The sequence below is a fragment of the Ranitomeya imitator genome, chromosome 1 (genome assembly GCF_032444005.1).
Source record: "Ranitomeya imitator isolate aRanImi1 chromosome 1, aRanImi1.pri, whole genome shotgun sequence".
Classification (NCBI taxonomy): Eukaryota; Metazoa; Chordata; class Amphibia; order Anura; family Dendrobatidae; genus Ranitomeya; species Ranitomeya imitator.
Window position 1 is genome coordinate 1,071,249,432 of NC_091282.1, and position 23,444 is coordinate 1,071,272,875.

At 43.9% G+C, this 23,444-nt stretch overlaps 1 protein-coding gene across 1 annotated transcript; it reads left to right on the top strand.

Moving 5' to 3' along the window:
- The first annotated feature begins 648 nt into the window (after positions 1-648).
- Positions 649-23,104, top strand: LOC138656876 (uncharacterized). Its single transcript, XM_069744199.1, has 9 exons — positions 649-1,207; positions 4,141-4,227; positions 7,853-8,086; positions 9,118-9,140; positions 16,792-16,928; positions 19,044-19,129; positions 19,214-19,321; positions 21,845-22,427; positions 22,769-23,104. The coding sequence occupies exons 1-9, from the start codon at positions 749-751 to the stop codon at positions 22,894-22,896; spliced, it is 1,845 nt and encodes a 614-aa protein (XP_069600300.1). The 5' UTR covers positions 649-748; the 3' UTR covers positions 22,897-23,104.
- Positions 23,105-23,444: the final 340 nt, after the last annotated feature.

Here is a 23,444-nt window from a genome sequence, read left to right on the forward strand (position 1 = left end):
CTAGAAATTCGAATCACCATCATTTTCTCCCATTAAAAATAAATGTTATAATGGAACAGATTTGGTCTCGCGGTAACCACAAAGGTCCAACATTAGCAAAGCACTGTCACACATCACTGCCCTGCACACGGCGGGCTCCGCCCCTGTAGACACACTCAGGGCTCCGCCCCTGTAGACACACGCCGGGCTCCGCCCCTGTAGACACACGCCGGGCTCCGCCCCTGTAGACACACGCCGGGCTCCGCCCCTGTAGACACACGCCGGGCTCCGCCCCTGTAGACACACGCCGGGCTCCGCCCCTGTAGACACACTCAGGGCTCCGCCCCTGTAGACACACGCCGGGCTCCGCCCCTGTAGACACACGCCGGGCTCCGCCCCTGTAGACACACGCCGGGCTCCGCCCCTGTAGACACACGCCGGGCTCCGCCCCTGTAGACACACGCCGGGCTCCGCCCCTGTAGACACACGCCGGGCTCCGCCCCTGTAGACACACGCCGGGCTCCGCCCCTGTAGACACACGCCGGGCTCCGCCCCTGTAGACACACGCCGGGCTCCGCCCCTGTAGACACACGCCGGGCTCCGCCCCTCTATGGACAGGCCAGGCTCCGCCCCTCTATGTACTAACACGTTACGCTGCCAAACCACGTGTTGTGGACGTAGATCACGTGCCGGAAGCAGCGTGCTCCTTTCGCTTTGTTTTGGCCGCGGCGCCTCTGTCGGTCCGTTACTGACTGCCTGCTATCGGGAGATGGAGGCCAGCCTGACCTGCGCCGTGTGTCTGGGGGTGTTCCGGGAGCCGGTCACGCTACCTCGCTGCTCCCATAACTTTTGTAAGAGCTGTGTGCAGGACTGCGCCACCCAGCAGGAGAGCACAGTGGTTCAGCCCAGGAGTGACAAGTATGTTACCGTGGCCTGTCCGCTCTGCCGGAAAGTGAGCGGCCTCTTGGGCGGGCTGACAACGCTGCCCGTTAACACCACATTGGCAGAGGTTGTCAGACTGCTACCGCAGAACGGAAGAGTCAGGGAGAGTGAGACCGCGGACTGCGGCAGCTCGGGGAGGAGCCCCTGCGCGGAGCACCCGGAGAACAAGCTGGAGCTGTTCTGTAAGGTCTGTGAGGAGGCGTGCTGCGGCAAGTGCGTATCCCTCCGCCACCAGGGCATCTTCCACAACGTCAACCTGATGGACATGGTCTTCCAGGAGGAAAAGGTGAGACCTCTTGTGGTGACAGTCAGTACTGCACCCATCTGGCTGATCATGTGATGTCCATCATCCTGTATCACTGCAGAGCTCCAGACTTACCAGTGAGGTGTGTGGGAAAGCTGGGTGACCGCGCAGTCCTCATGTACATCAGTCATAGGCTGCAGCGGCTCCTGTGTATCATGAATGTGGACCTCTGGCTTATTCTCTTGATAATCGGTCTGGCCAGTCCTGCATTGTTTCCCTATGATAATGAATTACAACTGTATGTAGAGTAGGTCACAAATGAGCGGCCAGGGGCCTCCTACTGGTTCCCTCTGCCATCAGACCCCAAATCATTGCTTTATGACTGTCCACATTAATAATGGCGGGGTCTCCTCTGGCTCTAAGAACCTCTGTCCACAGTCATAAAGCAACGATTGGGGGTCTAATGGCAGGGGTCTCCTATTGGTTCGAAGAACCATTGTCCCCTTACATATGGATGTTCGTCATGGAAGCAGAAAAGCAAACACCCTGCCTCCAGGCACGTAATGACCCCTCTTATATTCCTCTACTAGATGGTGGCCCGATTCTAACGCATCGGGTATTCTAGAATATGTATAGTAGTGTATAGCACGGCCCGCAGAGCAATGTGGGCACCATATCCCTGTTAAAAAAATAATTAAAATAAAAAATCATTATATTCTCTCCTTTCCCGCTCCTCGCGACGCTCGGTTCCCAGTAATGCATTGCAGCAATAACACATGACGATGTAGCGGTCTCACTACGTCATCTCCGGTCATTGCCGCAATGGATTCTTGGGTCCGGAGCATCGCGAGGAGCAGGAAAGGAGAGAATATAATGATTTTTTTTATTTTTAACATTAGATCTATTTACTATTGATGCTGCATAGGCAGCATCAATAGTAAAAAGTTGGTCACACAGGGTTAATGGCAGCGTTAACAGAGTGCGTTACACCGCGTTATGCCGCTGTGTAACGCAGTCTAACGGACTGCTAAAACGCTGAGGGGGCACTGATTGGAGGGCAGTAGGGAGGGGCGAATTCGCGGCCGGACTGTGCCCGTCGCTGATTGGTCACGGCCGGCCGCGACCAATCAGCAATGTGGGATTTCCGTTACAAACAGACGGAAGTACCCCTTAGACAGATATATATATATATATATATATATATATATATATATATATATATATATATATATATATATATATATATATATATATATATATATATATATATACACATACATACATACATACATACACACACACACACACACACACACACACACACACACACACACACACACACACACACACACACACACACACCTTTTAAAGGGAGGGGTGGTCTGATCATCTTAAAGGGAATCCAATTCATGCCGCTTGGACCAGGCATCGGCTGCATTACTGCAACCATGCAACCCTATCATGAAGTACAATATGTCACGAGAAAATGTCAGAATCATCAGGATCCGTTGAAGCGTTCCAGAGTTATAACCTCATAAAGGGACAGTGGTCAGAATTGTAAAAATTGGCACCGGTCATTAACGTGCAAACCACCCTTTGGGCTTAAGGGGTTAAAGGGTCAATATTGACTTTCAGGATTGCCGCTTCAAATAGGTGGCGCTACAGAGGTTCTTCCTGCTTTCTGAAGACACCATTTACAAATTTTATTTCCCACAGGAGCATTGCATGGCCTGTAAGTCTCCTTACACTGACATGCCACTATCAACAAGGAGAGATGTTACCCCTTAGACCCCAGTTAGAAGCCTCTCGTGATGCCAACATAGATGGAAAATCATTGTAAAGCATGAAGAACAGGTGTAATCCTCAGGTCACGTGGATCCATCATGCTAATGACGCTAATTTACAAGAAGAATGTGTGATAGACAAACAAAACATTATACAAGTTATCATAAACAATTGTCTGTAACTACATAATGTAAGATGCTGCAGCACACTGACTCCCAAGAGATTGCGACGATCAGAAACTAAGCTGCAGCTGATAAGCTGAATTAGGCTAGCTTTATATCACATTATGAAAATATGAAATTCAAGTAATCCAGGGATCTATACATGTTATATAAATTCATGCTTCACAATGATTTTCCATCCATGTTGTAATTGGCTTAGAGCTAGTTATATAGTTCACTCTGTATATCCTGCCATATCTCGAGACAATGGGAGCTTAGACGCCAGAAACGCATCAGGTTTTATATATTTTTTTGGACTCCATGTTTTTAATTAATCTTTAAGAAAGCATGAAATACGAAAAAATTATTAGACGGATGTGCCGCTCATTTCCGCTTATCCTTGAACCTGCATAAGAAATGCTTTAACTTTAATAGTGTGGAGATGCCATTGTCCCTGACCTCCCCACTTCTGATGGTGCCAGTCGGTGTTCTTTGTGGGTGCAGTTAGCTGACGATGCGCTCCGGTCCCACAGAAGAGGACCGCGGCGGAGGCATCTCCTGTGATGTTTATGCCACCGCCCAGTGTCTCCTACGTGGTGTCTGGGCCGCGGCCCCGTGTCTCCTGTGTGACGTATATTCTGCAGACCTCCCACTGCTTGAGTTCTATAAATGTTATGTGAGCAGTGATGACATGCCGTGTAATATACGTTTGTGTTCGGTACGACTTGCTGCTGTGAGGTTTTCACCAAACTCATCAGTGCAAAGAGTCGTTTGTGCTCCAGACCGGTGCAAATCTGGAAAAGCAGCTACCAGTAGCAATATCATCAATGTCACCTAACCTCACCTGCACCAAAAAGGAGCCGCTCCAGCCGTCACATTAGGGGCGAGTTGTCTAAATGATTGACCAAATATAGTAAGATGTGTATGTACGCGGTTTGTGTTGTGAAATCTGCTGACCGTTTTGCTAATATATAAAATATCTGGCTTGTGTGGCTCATGTTCTAAATTTTTTTTTTTTCTATTTTCTAGCTTCTGTTTTTCAACAGTTTGAAGTCGCTGCGTGAAATACATGAAAGACTTGGAAAGGAAATATCTGAAGATGAGAATGACACTGAAGTAGGTTGTATTCTCTGATAATTGGTGTACAGAAAAATGGCCCCCTGTATGCACTGTAATATTTTGTTGTCTCAGATCTTCAGTACTTAAGTGGTTGTCCAGGTTTGGCAGGCAATTCTGCACTCACTTTGTGACTGCAGCTTGTGAATTCTTACATTGTGTAGTGTCAGGATTATCTAGTGATGGCAGCGAGGCTTGGGTAGTCGTGACCACAAGTACGAGAGATGCATACTTCCGACCACAATCCGACTAGACGTAAACAGCCTCGCTCGTCACTTGTATTGAGTAAAGCTGCTCACTTCTAGTAGCAATGTGGCCAGGCGTATGAATTTTAGGGTATGTGCACACTTTGCGGATTCTCTGCGGATCCGCAGCGTTTTTTGCGGTGCAGAAACGCTGCAGATCCGCAATTGATTTACAGTACAATGTAAATCAATGAGAAAAATAAATGCTGTGCACACTTTGCGGAAAATCGGCTGCGGAAACGCTGCGGTTTAAAAGAAGTAGCATGTCACTTCTTTTTTGTGAATCTGCAGCGTTTTTGTACCCATTCCATTATAGAAAACCGCAGGGATAAAAACCCAGCAAATCCGCAAGAAAAACGCACAAAAAACGCGACAAATCCGCAGGTGCGTTTTCTGCCAGGAGAGGCAGAATCCGCACCAGAAATTCCTAAGCCTAATCTGCAATGTGTGCACATAGCCTAAGGGCTGAGCGCCTGATTCCAGAGATGTAATTTACTGGACTGCTTGGTACAGTTTTGATAGCATCCATCTTTCTTCTTTTACCCTTGTCAGTACCTCAGAGATGGGGGATCTGCCCTTCAAGGACAGGAAACCTATAGAATGAAAAGGAGTAACCTCTCCAATCACATCAGTGGTTTCCTGTTCTTGGGTGTTTGTCCAGGGAGAAGAGACCTTGTCCACTTCTTCCTGGGGTCAGACAAGTGCGACGCTGGTAAGGAGTGCATGACTGTGGGGCGGCGGTGTAAGGGCCAGCCCAGATAGCGCTGAGTGTTTGGACTGCTGTGGCATGGGGCATGTCGGTGTTAAAGGCTGGTGGTGTTAAAGGTCTAACCTTTTCCACCCCCTGCCGCCACTGTGGTACTGGTCAACGGAGTTTTAGTGTGGTCACTTTAGAAGGGTAGCTTCTAGTGGTCCGTAGGTCATCGGGATGGACAAGCCCACAGCCTCCAAGGTGGATCACTCTGAAAATCCGATTCTTCCTCCAAATCTAGACAGATCTGGAAAGTGTGTCGCTAAAATGAAGCACAAGGAATGTGCATTGTGGGAAGCCAAATTGCCAGGTGAATGGGATAAAACATGGTCAGTCATGTATAGAGAAACTAATGTGAAGAATCGCCTACATTTACCTTGGAAATTATATCTATTAATAAAGAGGTGGTCCAAAACACAAATTAATTTTCATCCTAAATGCCTATCTATTTAATGCCGTAATATACTTTAGTTAAAAAGTCCCTACTGTTCACTCACTAGACAAATTCTTGATATTTTTTATTTTACGACTTCCTTTTTTGATGACTCTGCGTATCCTGGCGTGCAGAGATTTTCAAACAAAGGATGCGTCTGGGGGTGTGGGGTGGTTGAGGCTGCGGTCACTGCTGCAGCCTTTGTTTCCCTCTCTGAAATGAAACGTCACCACTGATGCCCATTTCAGGGGATTGGATAGTCCCTTCTCTACTGAGCATGTCTCGGTTGTCAAGTCTGACGGAATTTCGGTAGATTGTTGTCTGTGCAATATGCAGCTCCTATCAGAAGTTCTAAGATGGCAGGAGAGCACCCTGTTAGTGTGCACTGGAGAAGAATACCTGGCGTGCTCTTAGCAGTGCGCTCTCCAGCTTGTAACCCCAGATTCAGATGAAGGGAATTAGGTCTCCTCCTCCGATGAGGGTGAAGCAGGTTGGCCTTGGTTTCTGGTAAAGATCTTGGGGACAAATTGATTAAAGCCATTAGGTCCACCATGAATATAGAGGAGCTTAAAGGACCTAGGTCCATTCATGATCTTGGGGGCCTAGCACATCGTGAACATCAGACCTTACCGGTTAGCGAGCAGATTCTAACACTAATAAAACATGAGTGAAAGAGCAGAAAAGGTTTCAACCTGCGCCAGTGAAGCGGAAATGCGCCTCTCAAGAAGACACTTTGGTGCGTGATCCATCCATGTTAGACAGTGGGAGTTGGCACCATAAGGGTACGTTCCCATGATGAGTGACATTGAGTTTTTGATGCTGCAGATTTTCTGCACAAATTAAATAAATTACGTTAGATGTGGGGGGAGGGGGGGGTTTCAATCCATTTTTAGATTTTTTTACTGCTGTTTTTTTTTTTTTTTCCTCTTTTTGGCATGTCATGTTTTATGCAAAGCTGCTTTGTTTTTTTTTATCCTTGTATTAGGTTTTAGCACAAGTTTGATAATCATGTGGGATTGCAGGTTTGATGCTTTCCCGCTGCGGAAATGTACTAAAAATGCATGTGTGGAATTTCTGCATCTAATGCAAGTCTATGGGGAAATCCTGCACATAAAATTCAAGGGAAATTGACATGTTGCAGACTTGAAAGGTGCGCCGCAGGAGAGTTTACACTGAGCAAAAAAAAAAAACGACAGTGAGCAGAAGATCTTTATAAATCCCATCCACTTTCCTGATGTGCAGTTGTGAGATGCAGTGAAAATACCTGGTATCAAAAACTCACAAAAAAACCTCCTTATGAGCAGCAGGCCAAGTAATGATGGTCTTTCTCCGCTGTAGATGGTCAGAATGAGCCCTGTATAGCCCCGCCCACACTTCTGATTGGCAGCTTTCTGTGTACACTGTCTGCAAGCTGCCAATCAGTGCTGGGGGAGGGGTTGCACAGATTAGCTGGACTGTCTTGCATGTGACACCTAGTCCAAACACATCCCTGGAATCAGGATCTCTGTCCCTACACTTATCCTGCGCTCAAATTAATTAGCAAAAATCTGTTGACAGATTCCCTTTATTGTAAAACAGGAATTGTGTCTCATGTTCTGATTTCTAAGTTAATTGTTCTTTTTTTATTTTTAACCTGCGAAACCTTTAAATTGGACCGCTCTGCGGTAAGTGATATCTAAGTATTTTTCTGACGTGTAGTAAAATGTACATTCAGATATGTGCAGAAATAAACTACTGGTGACTGACATGTTATGTTCTACATTCTGAGATATTGGGATATATTTATGAATGTGCCAGAGTTACCGCATAATTTGCAGCAAAAAACTGTCTTTAATGACTTGCACCATATTTATTATGTGTTAGATGCTTCTCATGACCATGGGGGGTTGGGGGGGCGTGTAACCTTTCTGTTTCAGGCACAATCCGGCTAATTTTATAAAAAAACAGATCCATGGCAAATAGTGAAAAACTGAGACGGATTTGTTTTTTTTGTTTTCACCCGAATACAGTGACTTTCTGTTCCAGAGAGAGATTTTTTTGACGGATCCGCCTGATGTGTGAAAGTAGCCTAAGTGGTGTAAACTCTGACCAGTGCGTATTAAAATCAAGTTCACACTGTCTAAGAATCAGCTTTGGTAAATTAGCCCCACTGATATGTGTATCCTGATGCCTGAATTGTATCTGATTTTATTTTAGTCTATTCTAAAAGCACATGAAGACGCAGTCATGGCCTCTTTTGACGAAGTGCAGAAAGCTCTGGATTTCAAGAAGAACCAACTTCTGGACTTGATTAAGCAGCAGCAAGCCACATGTAAAAAGCGCGATGAAGTACGGAAAGTAACAAAAGCTCATCACAAAACGACTGTTGAAAGCCTTGTAAAGGATTGTGAAAGCATTGTGGATAACTCTGATCCAAGCAGCTTCCTTAAGGTAATGCAGCAGTGTGTGTCACTACTTCTGGGAGTGTAGGGTGTATTCATTCATAACCGTTTGCTGAAAGAAGCTTGCATATGCCTCTTGTCACATGTTGGATTACACATGTCCTGCTACTACGGAATGTGTGTCGTTAGAGCCTTAGCGCTAACTTGCATAACCCTAAGGTACCTGCTGTATTCACTCACCCACAGTAGTTTCAATTTTCAGCCTGACCGTGGATCTCCTGACCCAAACTCTTCGCGCAGTCTTATGTGATGCAGGTAGATAAGGAGACGCACGACAAGATTTGTCATGTATGCCCTGCATATCATAAGTGTTGGGAATACTTTAATTATTTTCCTCCTAAAGAAACCTATTGACAACACATCTCGCATACATGCTCCTAGAGGCTATAACAAATCCACATAAATGTGTTATGATATAAACATTTGTGTGGTGGCCATGTGTCAAGTCGCCTGGCTACCATTTTCTTTAGAAAAAGAAAACTTCTTCACTCGCCCTCCACAGGTCTGAGCCTCTGCCGCTGCTCCTGTTGTCTGTGATTGACTGCTGAGGTCACTGGCTGCAGCACTGTTAATGTCACGTCCATGCTGCAGACAATCAGACAACTGGAGCAGCAGAGGCTCTAAAGTGTGTGTGCAGAAGTGGGGGGACAGGTGTTTTCTGAAACCGGAAAACTTTTAAGCTGACCATACACAATAAATGGCTAACTGCTTTGTTACTCATCACTTCCGCCCCCATACCCCATACGTGGCTGACTTGTATCTAATGTGTATGGGGACCTTTAGGCCATGTTCACACGTTCAATTATTGGTCAGTATTTTACCTCAGTATTTGTAAGCCAAAACCAGGAGTGGAACAATCAGGAGGAGTATAATAGAAACATATGCAGCACTTCTGTATTTATCACCCACTCCTGGTACAGATACTGAGGTAAAATACTGAAGGTGTGAATGCGGCCTTAGTCACACTATCAGGTGGTGTGCTTATGTATTTCAATTAACCTTATTTCTTTCCATTTACAGGTGGCTTGTGGCCTAAATAAAAGGTATGTGTTCTAGCCATCCCTAGCCCTATTCTATTTTGCAACTTTTTTTTTTTTTATTATTATTATTATTATTATTATTTATACGTTTATTCCTCTAATAGTGAGGGGCAGGCAGGAGGGTGGGTCTTAACTCTCCTCATTACTCGCCTGATTTCTTACATGCGCTACTATTAACCCCTTTATGACCTTTGGATTTTCTGTTTTCCCGTGTTCGTTTTTCGCTCCCCTCCTTCCCAGAGCTGTAAGCCTGCCATCACACTAGCAGTATTTGGTCAGTATTTTACATCAGTATTTGTAAGCCAAAACCAGGAGTGGAACAACTAGATGAAAAGTATAATAGAAACATATGCACCACTTTTGCATTTATCACCCACTCCTGGTTTTGGCTTACAAATACTAATGTAAAATACTGACCAAATAATGATAGTGTGACGGCAGCCTTACTGTTTTTCCATCAATTTGGCCATGTGAGGGCTTATTTTTTGCGGGACGAGTTGTACTTTTGAACGACATCATTGGTTTTACCATGTCTTGTACTAGAAAATGGGAAAAAAATTCCAAGTGTGGTGAAATTGCAAAAAAAGTACAATCCCACACTGGTTTTTTGTTTGGCTTTTTTGCTAGGTTCACGAAATGCTAAATCTGACCGCCATTATGATTGTCCAGGTCATTACGAGGTCATAGACACCTAACATGTCTAGGTTCTCTTTTATCTAAGTCAGTGGTTCTCAACCTTTCTAATGCCGTGACCCCGCAATACAGTTCCTCATGTTGCGGTGACCCCCAACCCAAAAAATAATTTTGGTGGCTACTTTAAAACTGTAATTTTATTAGTTATGATTCGGAATGTAAATATCTGATATGCATTATGTATTGTATTCTCATTGCTACAAATCAAACATAATAAATAATCACAAAAACAATTACCGTATATACTCGAGGAGGCTGCGGCACCGAAGATCAGCTGTCCGGGGGAAGGAGCGGGACGGCGGGAGCAGGTAAGTATGTCATATTTGCCTTCCCTCGTTCCACACGCCGGGCGCCGCTCCATCTTCCCGGCGTCTCTCCGCGCTGACTGTGCAGGTCAGAGGGCGCGATGACGCATATAGTGTGCGCGCCGCCCTCTGCCTGATCAGTCAGTGCAGAAAGACGCCGGGAAGATGGCGCCGAGGAGCTGCAAGCAAGAGAGGTGAGTATGTGTTTTTTTATTTTTTTATTGCAGCAGCACAGATTTATGTGGAGCATTCTATGGGGCAATGGTGCAGAGCGCTATATGGCAGAGCTATGGGGCAACGGTGCAGAGCACTATATGGCAGAGCTATGGGGCAACAGTGCAGAGCACTATATGGCAGAGCTATGGGGCAACGGTGCAGAGCACTGTATATATGGCACAGCTTTATGTGGAGTATCTATCTGGGGCAACGGTGCAGAGCATTGTATATGGCACAGCTTATACTCGGGTCGGCTTATACTCGAGTATATACGGTATTTTGAGAAATATTTATTACGAATTCCAATAAATAACAGCTAGAGAGGGGTCCAACCTGACCGCTGCCGCCCCTATAACATCCATATCCCCTGATAGGACGTATGAGCAATGGCAGCTTGGGCCGGACGGACGGTGCAGAACGTCTCATCAGACACCGGACAGCACACAACTGACCCCAATGCTCCAGGAGGGCCAGCAGCACCCTCACCCCCTTCAGTACCACCCTGGACCATGTGTAGAGGGGGCGACCGTGTCGCGGAGTCATGTGAGGACAGGGGCTCAGGGCCACAGGTTGCTGCCTGCTAGGAGCCCCCGGTATAAGGGCAGACATCATGGCTCCGCACCATCCAGGACTGCCAGACACAACAACACAGCTGCCGACCACCACCGCCCCCAGATCGCACGCCGAGGGCCGGCTCAACGGTCACACACAGCGAATGGGTTCATCAAAACAGAGACTAATGTCCTGGCTGCCGGGTGCTCCGCTCACCTTCCTGGGCTTCTCCTCCAGGAGCTTCATTCACGCCCTGCTACTCTACCAACGCTGAGCCGTGGAGTCTTCCTGCCGCCCGCTACGGGGCCCGCGGTGTCCGGCGGCGACTTTACCGGAGCTGAACCGGCCCCGGCGACAACTTCCGGGGCAGCTGCCAGGCGACAGGGAAGGAAGATGAGCGCAGAGCAAGAACTGCTGGTCAGACAGGAGCAGACGAGCGGGGAACGGATCGAGCGGTAGATCTGTGTGCAATAGCGCTAGTGAGGCTGGACAGGACTCTCTGGTGGCGACCCCTGTGTTTTGGTCGTTCGACCCCCCCCTCGGGGTCGCGACCCCCAGGATGAGAACCGCTGATCTAAGTGGTGAAAAAAAAATTCCAAATTTTGCTAAAAAAAAAAAAAATTGCGCCATTTTCCAGTACCCGTAGCGTCTCCATTTTTCGTGATCTCGGGTTGGGTGAGGGCTTATTTTTTGCGTGCCGAGCTGGCGTTTTTAATGATACCATTTTGGTGCAGATACGTTCTTTTGATTGCCCGTTATTGCATTTTAATGCAATGTCGCGGCGACCAAAAAAACGTAATTCTGGCGTTTCGATTTTTTTTTTTTTTTTTTTAATTTATTTATTTATTTTTTTTGAATGGGGTGAAAGGGGGGTGATTTAAACTTTTTATATATTTTTTATTTTTATTTTTTTCAAAAAATTTTTAACCCCTTTACCCCCAAGGGTGGTTTGCACGTTAATGACCGGGCCAATTTTTACAATTCTGACCACTGTCCCTTTATGAGGATATAACTCTGGAACGCTTCAATGGATCCTGGTGATTCTGACATTGTTTTCTCGTGACATATTGTACTTCATGACAATGGTAAAAATTCTCTGATAGTACCTGCGTTTATTTGTGAAAAAAATGGAAATTTGGCGAAAATTATGACAATTTTGCAATTTTCCAACTTTGAATTTTTATGCAATTAAATCACAGAGATATGTCACACAAAATACTTAATAAGTAACATTTCCCACATGTCTACTTTACATCAGCACAATTTTGGAACCAAAATTTTTTTTTGTTAGGGAGTTATAAGGGTTAAAAGTTGACCAGCAATTTCTCATTTCTACAACACCATTTTATTTTAGGGACCACATCTCATTTGAAGTCATTTTGAGGGGTCTATATGATAGAAAATACCCAAGTGTGACACCATTCTAAAAACTACACCCCTCAAGGTGCTCAAAACCATATTCAAGAAGTTTATTAACCCTTCTGGTGCTTCACAGGAATTTTTTGAATGTTTAAATAAAAATGAACATTTAACTTTTTTTCACAAAAAATTTAATTCAGCTCCAATTTGTTTTATTTTACCAAGGGTAACAGGAGAAAATGGACCCCAAACATTGTTGTACAATTTGTCCTGAGTATGCCAATACCCCACATGTAGGTGTAAACCACTGTTTGGGCGCATGGCAGAGCTCGGAAGCGAAGGAGTGCCATTTGACTTTTCAATGCAAAATTGACTGGAATTGAGATGGGACGCCATGTTTCGTTTGGAGAGCCCCTGATGTGGCTAAACATTGAAACCCCCCACAAGTGACACCATTTTGGAAAGTAGACCCCCTAAGGAACTTATCTAGAGGTGTGGTGAGCACTTTGACCCACCAAGTGCTTCACAGAAGTTTATAATGCAGAGCCGTAAAAATAAAACAAAATTTTTTTTCCCACAAAAATTATTTTTTTAGCCCCCAGTTTTGTATTTTCCTGAGGGTAACAGGAGAAATTGGACCCCAAAATTTGTTGCCCAATTTGTCCTGAGTGCGATGATACACCATATGTGGGGGGAACCACTGTTTGGGCACATGGGAGGGCTCAGAAGGGAAGGAGTGCCATTTGAGTGCAGACTTACATGGAATGGTCTGCAGGTGTCACATTGCGTTTGCAGAGCCCCTAATGTACCTAAACAGTAGAAACCCCCCCACAAGTGACACCATTTTGGAAAGTAGACCCCCTTAGGAACTTATCTAGATGTGTGCTGAGCGCTTTGACCCACCAAGGGCTTCACAGAAGTTTATAATGGAGAGCCGTAAAAATAAAACAAAAATTTTTTCCCACAAAAATTATTTTTTAGCCCCCAGTTTTGTATTTTCCCGAGGGTAACAGGAGAAATTCGACCCCACAATTTGTTGTCCAATTTGTCCCGAGTGCGCTGATACCCCATATGTGGGGGGGAACCACTGTTTGGGCGCATGGGAGGGTTCGGAAGGCAAGGAGCTCCATTTGGAATGAGGACTTAGATGGAATGGTCTGCAGGTGTCACATTGCATTTGCAGAGCCCCTAATGTACCTAAACTGTAGAAACCTCCCACAAGTGACACCATTTTGGAAACTAGACCCCCTAAGGAACTCATCTAGATGTGTTGTGATAGCTTTGAACCCCCAAGTGTTTCACTACAGTTTGTAACGCAGAGCCGTGAAAATTAAAAAAAAAAAATCTTTCCCCCCAAAATTATTTTTTAGCCCCGAGTTTTGTATTTTCCCAAGGGTAACAGGAGAAATTGGACCCCAAAAGTTGTTGTCCTATTTGTCCTGAGTACGCTGATACCCCATATGTTGGGGTAAACCCCTGTTTGGGCACACGGGAGAGCTCGGAAGGGAAGGACCACTGTTTTACTTTTTCAACGCAGAATTGGCTGGAATTGAGATCGGACGCCATGTCGCGTTTGGAGAGCCCCTGATGTGCCTAAACAGTGGAAACCCCACAATTATAACTGAAACCCTAATCCAAACACATCCCTAACCCTAATCCCAACAGTAACCCTAACCACACACCTAACCCTGACACACCTCTAACCCTAATCCCAACCCTATTCCCAACCGTAAATGTAATCTAAACCCTAACTGTAACTTTAGCCCCAACCCAAACTGTAGCCCCAACCCTAACCCTAACCCTAACCCTAGCCCTAACTCTAACCCTAGCCCTAATGGGAAAATGGAAATAAATACATTTTTTTAATTTTTCCCTAACTAAGGGGGTGATGAAGGGGGGTTTGATTTACTTTTATAGCGTTTTTTTTAGCGGATTTTTATGATTGGCAGCCGTCACACACTGAAAGACGCTTTTTATTGCAAAAAAATATTTTTTGCGTTACCACATTTTGAGAGCTATAATTTTTCTATATTTTGGTCCACAGAGTCATGTGAGGTCTTGTTTTTTGCGGGACGAGTTGACGTTTTTATTGGTAACATTTTCGCGCACGTGACATTTTTTGATCGCTTTTTATTCCGATTTTTGTGAGGCAGAATGACCAAAAACCAGCTATTCATGAATTTATTTTGGGGGAGGCGTTTATACCGTTCCGCGTTTGGTAAAATTGATAAAGCAGTTTTATTCTTCGGGTCAGTACGATTACAGCGACACCTCATTTATATCATTTTTTTGTGTTTTGGCGCTTTTATACGATAAAAACTATTTTATAGAAAAAATAATTATTTTTGCATCGCTTTATTCTGAGGACTATAACTTTTTTATTTTTTTGCTGATGATGCTGTATGGCGGCTCGTTTTTTGCGGGACAAGATGACGTTTTCAGCGGTAGCATGATTATTTATATCTGTCTTTTTGATCGCATGTTATTCCACTTTTTGTTCGGCGGTATGATAATAAAGCGTTGTTTTTTGCCTTTTTTTTTTTTTTCTTACGGTGTTTGCTGAAGGGGTTAACTAGTGGGCCAGTTTTATAGGTTGGGCCGTTACGGACGCGGCGATACTAAATATGTGTACTTTTATTGTTTTGTTTTTTTTATTTAGATAAAGAAATGTATTTATGGGAATAATATTTTTTTTTTTTTTCATTATTTTGGAATATTTTTTTTTATTCTTTTTTACACATTTGAAATTTTTTTTTTTACTTTTTTACTTTGTCCCAGGGGGGGACATCACAGATCATTGATCTGACAGTTTGCACAGCACTCTGTCAGATCACTGATCTGACATGCAGCGTTGCAGCCTTCACAGTGCCTGCTCTGAGCAGGCTCTGTGAAGCCACCTCCCTCCCTGCAGGACCTGGATCCGCGGCCATCTTGGATCCGGGGCTGGAGGGAGCAGGGAGGGAGGTGAGACCCTCGCAGCAACGCGATCACATCGCGTTGCTGCGGGGGGCTCAGGGAAGCCCGCAGGGAGCCCCCTCCCTGCGCGATGCTTCCCTGTACCGCCGGCACATCGCGATCATCTTTGATCGCGGTGTGCCGGGGGTTAATGTGCCGGGGGCAGTCCGTGACCGCTCCTGGCACATAGTGCCGGATGTCAGCTGCGATAGGCAGCTGACACCCGGCCGCGATCGGCGGCGCTCCCTCCGTGAGCGCCGCCGATCGCGCTGGACGTACTATACCATCCATGGTCATAGGGGCCCACCCCACATGGACGGGATAGTACGTCCGATGTCAGAAAGGGGTTAACTTTTTTTTTTTTTTTTTTTTACTTTTGCCATGCTTCAATAGAAGCTGGCACAAGTCGATCGCCTCTGCTACATAGCAGCGATCATCAGATTGCTGCTATGTAGCTGAACTGCAGACTTGCTATGAGCGCCAACCACAGGGTGGCGCTCACAGCAAACCGGCATCAGTATCCATAGAGGTCTCAAGGACCTCTATGGTTACTATGTAGAAGCATCGCTGACCCCCGATCATGTGACGGGGGTCGGCGATGCGCTGATTTCCGGCCCAATGGCCGTAAGCGCAGGTTAAATGCCACTGTCTGCGTTTGACAGCGGCATTTAACTAGTTAATAGCGGTGGGTGAATCGCGATTTTACCCGCTGCTATTGCGGGCACATGTCAGCTGTTCAAAACAGCTGACATGTCCCGGCTTTGATGCGGGCTCACCGCCGGAGCCCGCATCAAAGCGGGGGTTCTGACCTCAGACGTACTATCCCATCCGAGGTCAGAAAGGGGGTAAAAATAACCAAACTGATTCATGCTTACATGGTCTGTTCGGAAGATATTTTAAGTTAATATGCACTTCGTATGCAATCTGTCACCAGATTTTTGCTGTTCCACTTGAGGGCAGCCTAAAGTAGGGTCTGGGACCCTGATTCCAGTGCTGTTTCTTACTGGACTACTTGCGGTCATTTTACTAAAGCACTAATCTTCTGCAGCTCTGCAATTCCTCTCTATGATGAGCATCTTTCATATTAGCCATAGATCGGCAGCTTTCTGCCTGTGTGGACTGAATGCTGTCACTCGGTGGTGCAGGCAGGGTTAGAGCATCACAGAGAGGACTAGCAGATCTGCAGCAGAGAAGTCGTCTTTATATTCAGAAGCCTAAGGGCTCTTATTTGTCCGTTATAATCTGTCGGATCACAATGTATAGATTGGCCTCACATCTCCTGAACAAATGGTTAAGGCTTCATATATGTTTGAAACAGTCGCGCTCAAGTCAGGAGCTGTGCGGCTAGTCTGTGCATTGTGATCCGACATCGGACCCATCACGAACATATAAAAGAGCACTATATAATAATAATCTTTATATAGCGCCAACATATTGCGCAGCGCCTACTAAACCTGGTGACTGGACTCCCTTTTATTCTGCTGCTGAATCGGCATATCCCTTTAGAATTTCCATTTGGCTCTATGGTTTTCACTGGGAGTTGTTGTATTTTTACAGATTTATCCCTATTACAGGATGAAATCTAACCTTGAACTTATGGAGTTCTGTGCTGATCACCGTGAAGATGTGTGGAGATTTGAGCCACAGTGTGTAGATGTGCAGGCTGTACTAGATGCTGTGACGACACTGAAAATTACAAGCGGCTCCAAGGGTTAGCAGCTCTTCTAGCTTTTTAGTGTAATCTATTGCAGTCTTTATTTAATTGCTCCCTTCCTTATTAATGTCCTTAGGTTGTTGGTGCTAAACTTTATTTTTTTAAGATTAAATAATGATTTACATTGCTGTAATGTTCTTGGAGGTGTTGGAATATATTATAGTCATTTATTTTTTTAAAGTTTTTGTTGAATAAATAAAGTAGAATATTGAGTGTCTGCGGCTGTTCTTAATTTACCCTTTGGACATGTGTGATGTGGTCTCTGTAGCCTAGCCTACATCAATACCTGTAGCCGCTGGCTGTACTACACAGCTAACATCTAGCTTTAAAGAGATGGTGCACTACTTTTTCATTGATGACCTATCCTTAGAATAAAAAGGAAAAGTGAAGGAGCTTGTTCTAATGTGGGAAAGAGGATCGAACCAAAGGGTGCCATGTCTCTGGCTGGGGCAGCACAGCAGTAGCGAACTAAGGGAAGACTGAAGAGGTGGCAAATCCAAAAGGTAAGTAAAAGTCAATAATTTAGTCTTGTATCCATTAAAACGACAAACAAGGGATATAAAATCCTTGTGAGTTTTTAATGGATATAAGATTAAAGAATGATTTACTTTTTGGATGTGCCGTCTCTCCTATTTTTGGGATAGGTCATCAGTGTCTGATTAGTCCAGTCCAACTCCACACCTCCGCCGATCAGCTGTGCACGGTGTCTGTGGCCGCTGGTGGGAACTGCTCGATTGGATCTGCTCCATCTGACAGTGGTTGTGGCAGGGTACTACACATCCACCTTCTATTCAAATCAATGGGGGGCAGGTGTCCAGTACTCTGCCGCGACCACTACAAGAGGACAGAGCAGCTCCGCAAGCGAGAAGTTGCACCCGCCGACACAGAACAATTGATCAGCGGGGGTGCCGGATGTAGGACCCCAGCCAAACATTGATGAGCTATCCTAGTTTGTTTTGCTCAGTAACTTGGATTTTACCAAACGCAACTGATAAAGTGATGTGCAGATTTGGTGTATTTTGTGTCCTCATTAAAAAAAAAAAGCGATTTTAGTATTTTTTTTCCTAAGATTACAGCAATTCATTCAGGTCTACGGGTTAAAATCCACAAATAAGGCACATTTACTGCAATGGAAAATGACATGCTGTGGGTTTTATTTATATATACAGTGCGTATAAAAAAAAAAAATGGTGGGCTTGATAAATCGAAGAATGCACAGAGGGAAATACAGGCATCTACGCACGAGGCGAGCTTAGGGTACCGTCACACTAAAACGACGCTGCAGCGATACGACAACGATGTCGATCGCTGTAGCGTCGCTGGAGAGCTGTCACACAGACCGCTCTCCTGCGACCAACGATCCCAAAGTCCCCTGGTAACCAGGGTAAACATCGAGTTACTAAGCGCAGCCCTGCGCTTAGTAACCTGATGTTTACCCTGGTTACCAGCGTAAATGTAGAAAAAAAAAACACTACATACTTACATTCAGTGTCTGTCCCCCGGCGCTGTGCTTCTCTGCACTGACAGTGAGCGCCGGAAAGCACAGCGGTGACGTCACCGCTGTACTTTACGGCTGGCCGGCGCTCACCAGTCAGTGCGGGAAGCTGAAGGCGAGGGACATGACCAGACACCGGGAATGTAAGTATGTAGTGTTTTTTTTGTTTGTTTTTTTTTTACATTTACACTGGCAACCAGGGTAAATATCGGGTTACTAAGCGCGGCCCTGCACTTAGTAACCCGATGTTTACCCTGGTTACCAGTGAAGACATCGCTGAATCGGCGTCACACACCCCGATTCAGCGATGTCAGCGGGAGATCCAGCGACGAAATAAAGTTTCAAACAATCTGCTACGACGTACGATTCTCAGCGGGGTCCCTGATCGCAGTAGCGAGTCAGACACAGCGAGATCGTAATTATATCGCTGGAACGTCACGGATCGTGCCGTCCTAGCGACCAAAGTGCCACTGTGTGACGGTACCCTTAGCCTGACAAGTCTTGATATCTTTTCAGACTACATTTTTGCCGTATTTTCCCACTGTAAAACTTAGCCTCTATGTATTGATCATTGAGTTAGGAACAATTAGAAAAATAATCTTATGTCTTTGTTGTAGACGGGAAGAAACAAAATGGAAAGTTTTCATTTAAATCTATATCCAGAACTTGGAATCCAGGAATGGCAGCTAATGAGAAGTATTGTGTAAGTGGCCACAAGCTCCGTCTCCTCCTTACCTGCCAAGCCGGCTATATAAATACTGTCTATATATTGTCTATTGTTTTCCAGCCTGTTCAGGATCAAGAACTGATTTATCTTCAAGGCCAGTTTCAGAAATTGTCCATACGTTATGTATGCATAACAAAGATGCCAGAGTATCAGCACTTGTGCTACGAGGTAACAGACGGCTAAGGAGCATTCTTTCTTCAAGAGTTACTAAACTTATTATTTTTATTTTTTTGTAGGCCCTTAAATTCTGTACAGATTGGTGGATGGCCGGAAGCACTAGTTTAATGCCGCTGTCAATGTTTGACGGTGGCATTTAACTAGTTAATAGCGGTGGGTGAAAAGCCGGAGCCTGCATCAAAGCGGAGATTCTCACCTCGGACGTACTATCCCGTCCGAGGTCAGAAAGGGGTTAAGGATGTGCATATTTAGGCATCTGCGTTATTTTAGTTCCCTTTTCCTCCTAAAAAGATTTGTTTAGCAATTGAATTGTACAGATTATGGATGACGTTAAGGTGAAAAAAAAAAAAAAATTCTAAAATGATTCCTCTTAGGCCGGCTTCACACTTGCGAGTTTTACGGACGTAAGAGCGCAGAAACTACGTCCGTAAAACTCGCAAAAAATACGGCACAATTATTCTCTATGCCTCTGCTCCTATCTACCGTATTTTACTGATCAGTATTATACGGCTTTGTACGGCCGTACAAAATCGCAGCATGCTGCGTTTGTCACCGTACTGCGCAAGAAATACGCCAATGAAAGTCTATGGAAGCGTGAAAAATACGGATTACACACGGACCAGCAGTGTGACTTGCGAGAAATACGCAGCGCTGTTAGAGAGAAAAGCCGACAATTCAGTGCGGTGTACAGTAAAATCACACTGACCGCTTACAGTAGAATAGGTAGAATAAATGTGTACACATAGAATAGGTATATATATATATATATATATATATATATATATATATATATATATATATATATATATATATATATATATATATATATATATATGTCAGTAGACACATATATGTATATATATTAATATTTATTCCAGCGCTATACAGCTTGAAAGCCGGTAATTCAATTACCGGCTTTTTCTTTCTCCTTCCTAAAACCCGACATGATTTGAGACATGGTTTACATACAGTAAACCATGTCTTCTCTCCATTTTTTTTTGCAGATTCCACACTACTAATGTCAGTAGTGTGTATCTGCAAAATTTGGCCGTTCTAGCTCTTAAAATAAAGGGTTAAATGGCGGAAAAAATTGGCGTGGGCTCCCGCGCAATTTTCTCCGCCAGAGTAGTAAAGCCAGTGACTGAGGGCAGATATTAATAGCCTGGAGAGGGTCCATGGTTATTGGCCCCCCCCCCCCTGGCTAAAAATATCTGCCCCCAGCCACCCCAGAAAAGGCACATCTGGAAGATGCGCCTATTCTGGCACTTGGCCACTCTCTTCCCATTCCCGTGTAGCGGTGGGATACCCTTTTCTGGGGTGGCTGGGGGCAGATATTTTTAGCCAGGGGGGGCTAATAACCATGGACCCTCTCCAGGCTATTAATATCTGCCCTCAGTCACTGGCTTTACTACTCTGGCGGAGAAAATTGCGCGGGAGCCCACGCCAATTTTTTCCGCCATTTAACCCTTTATTTTAAGAGCTAGAACGGCCAAATTTTGCAGATACACACTACTGACATTAGTAGTGTGGAATCTGCAAAAAAAAATGGAGAGAAGACATGGTTTACTGTATGTAAACCATGTCTCAAATCATGTCGGGTTTAGGAAGGAGAAAGAAAAAGCCGGTTAGCGCTGGAAAAAATAGTTATATATATATATATATATATATATATATATATATATATATATATATATATATATATATATATATATATATATATATATATATATATATATATATATATATATATATATACATATACGTGTCTACTGATAGATATATATAGATAGATATATATATATATATATATATATATATATATATATATATATATATATATATATATATATATATATATATGATAGATAGATATATATATATATAAGATAGATAGATAGATATATATATATATATATATATATATATATATATATATATATATATATATATATATATATATATATATATATATATATATATATGATAGATATATAGATAGATAGATAGATATAATATAGATATATATATATATCTATCTATCTATCATTTTTATATATATATATATATATATAATTTTATTTTTTTTTTTCTTTTTGGGACACATGGATCATTTCAATAGCGGTATGTTGGTTTTGCAAGCCTGCGAGAAAACCACGCAGTACGGATGCCATACGGATTACATACAGAGGATGCCATGCACAAAAAACGCTGACACACCCTGCCTACGGAGGAGCTACGGACCACTATTTTCGGGACATTTCAGCGTATTACGGCCGTAATATACGGACCGTATTTTCATACGCTGAGTGTGAAGCCGGCCTTAGTATGACTTTTTTTTTCTTGCATGACAAAAACATGGGGTGTTGACTTTATATCCTCTGTATCATGTAAGAAACTTTATATTGGACCTTTGAAAAATGAAACTAAAACCAGATCTGTCATTTCTATAGACTATGGCACAACGGATGCTAGTTGTCGTTAAAGGTTATAAACGTGTTTGTGTTTAATTGGTAGGAACTTCGATTGAAGCATTATGAGCCGTCCGTTGTCGTTGTACAAGAAGGAGAGGCAACTGCTTCTGAAAGGCCAAATCTATTTGTTTCCAGTGACTGCATTTACAAATTTTCCATGCCTGTAATAAATCCTGTAAAGACCACCAGACTGAAAAGACAAGATGGATTTGATCGGAACCATGCAGATTCCATCAAAAAACATGTACTGAAAGAAAAATCTACAAAGGCAGACCACGAGAGAATGGAGACAAATTACTGCGTCTCTGCAGCTCCTGCACTGAGAAAAGAGATGTCACTCATGTTCCCAGGTTTTTCCAGGTCTTCCTTAGAAGGACTGAACAATAAATTGCCCTCTGACATTAAAATGGAAGAAACGCCTACTCTCGGCAGTGATCTAAGCAACAAAGCCTCATTTCCAAATTTTTGTGTGGGGAAATCAGAAATTGGAACTATAAAGAAGTCTGGCAGGTTTGAGAAACCTTCTAAAAAGCTGAAGTCTGTGGCATGTGTTGAATCAGTTGCGAGTACGTCTGCTATGGCTGACAACTCTGCCAATACAGTCAGCAGTGTGGGTAATGCAGAAGGTACGGCTCCTCGCTACCTAAATTCCTCTCAGTGCCCGAAAAGCTGCTAATTACCATAAAACCTAATTCTTGAAGTATCTCGCTGCAGTAGGAAAGTTTTAATGCGGAATTATTCTGATTGTAGATTAAGATTGGCTCACTTGGGTTTAGATATTGCCGATTATTGGAAAATCTTGATGATTTTTATTCTCGTTTTTTTTGGATTGTTAGGTTTTGTTGTATTAGGGCAGAAATTAGTGTTTGGTCAGCGGAGATTAATTAGAATAATTAAGATCTTATGTCTGATTACCTTGTCATAATGTGTTCATCTTTTTTTTTTTTTTTTCTTTTCACTTTTCCAGAGAGCATGTCTGTCATTTCTTCCTCTTCAGATGAATTTTATGATGCAAGTTGTAATATCGATCAAGATGTGGCGGAGCCCTGTGAACAGAGCAGCAATCGTAACTCTGCAGGCACTGAGGAATCGTAATCTGTACAAAGGAGTCAGCATTAATGTTATAATATAGTTACGTAAATTAAAAAAAGACCAAGGTCCATCAAGTGCAAGCCTTCTATAGGGTACATCGCAATCTTGTTGGGGTGGATGGACACAGGCCATAGACACGAGTTTCCCAAAGCTGTAAAATCTGAAGATATTGTTATAGAAATGTAGCTTGTAATAAACACATCTAAAGAAACTGGCTTCATCTCTGATACTGTAACATCTCCTGCCGGCAAGTCTGGAGAGTTATGACATGATCTAGTAATGACAACGTTTTTCTCTGCATGGTGGAATTCCCATACATCACTGTTGTGAATTCTGTGGCAGAGCTCCCTCCTGTGGTCACAAGTGGTACTTCGGCTGATTCTCTCTGGGAGCTTCCGTTTGTGGAGGAAACTGGTACTGCTGCTTCTGAGTTTCCTCCCTCAGGTGATCTGGTGAGGTCGTTAGGTGCTTCTCTACTTAACCCCACCTAATGCTTTGATTCATGCTTCCTGTCAATGTTCCAGTGTTGGACTTGTGTTTCTCTGGATCAT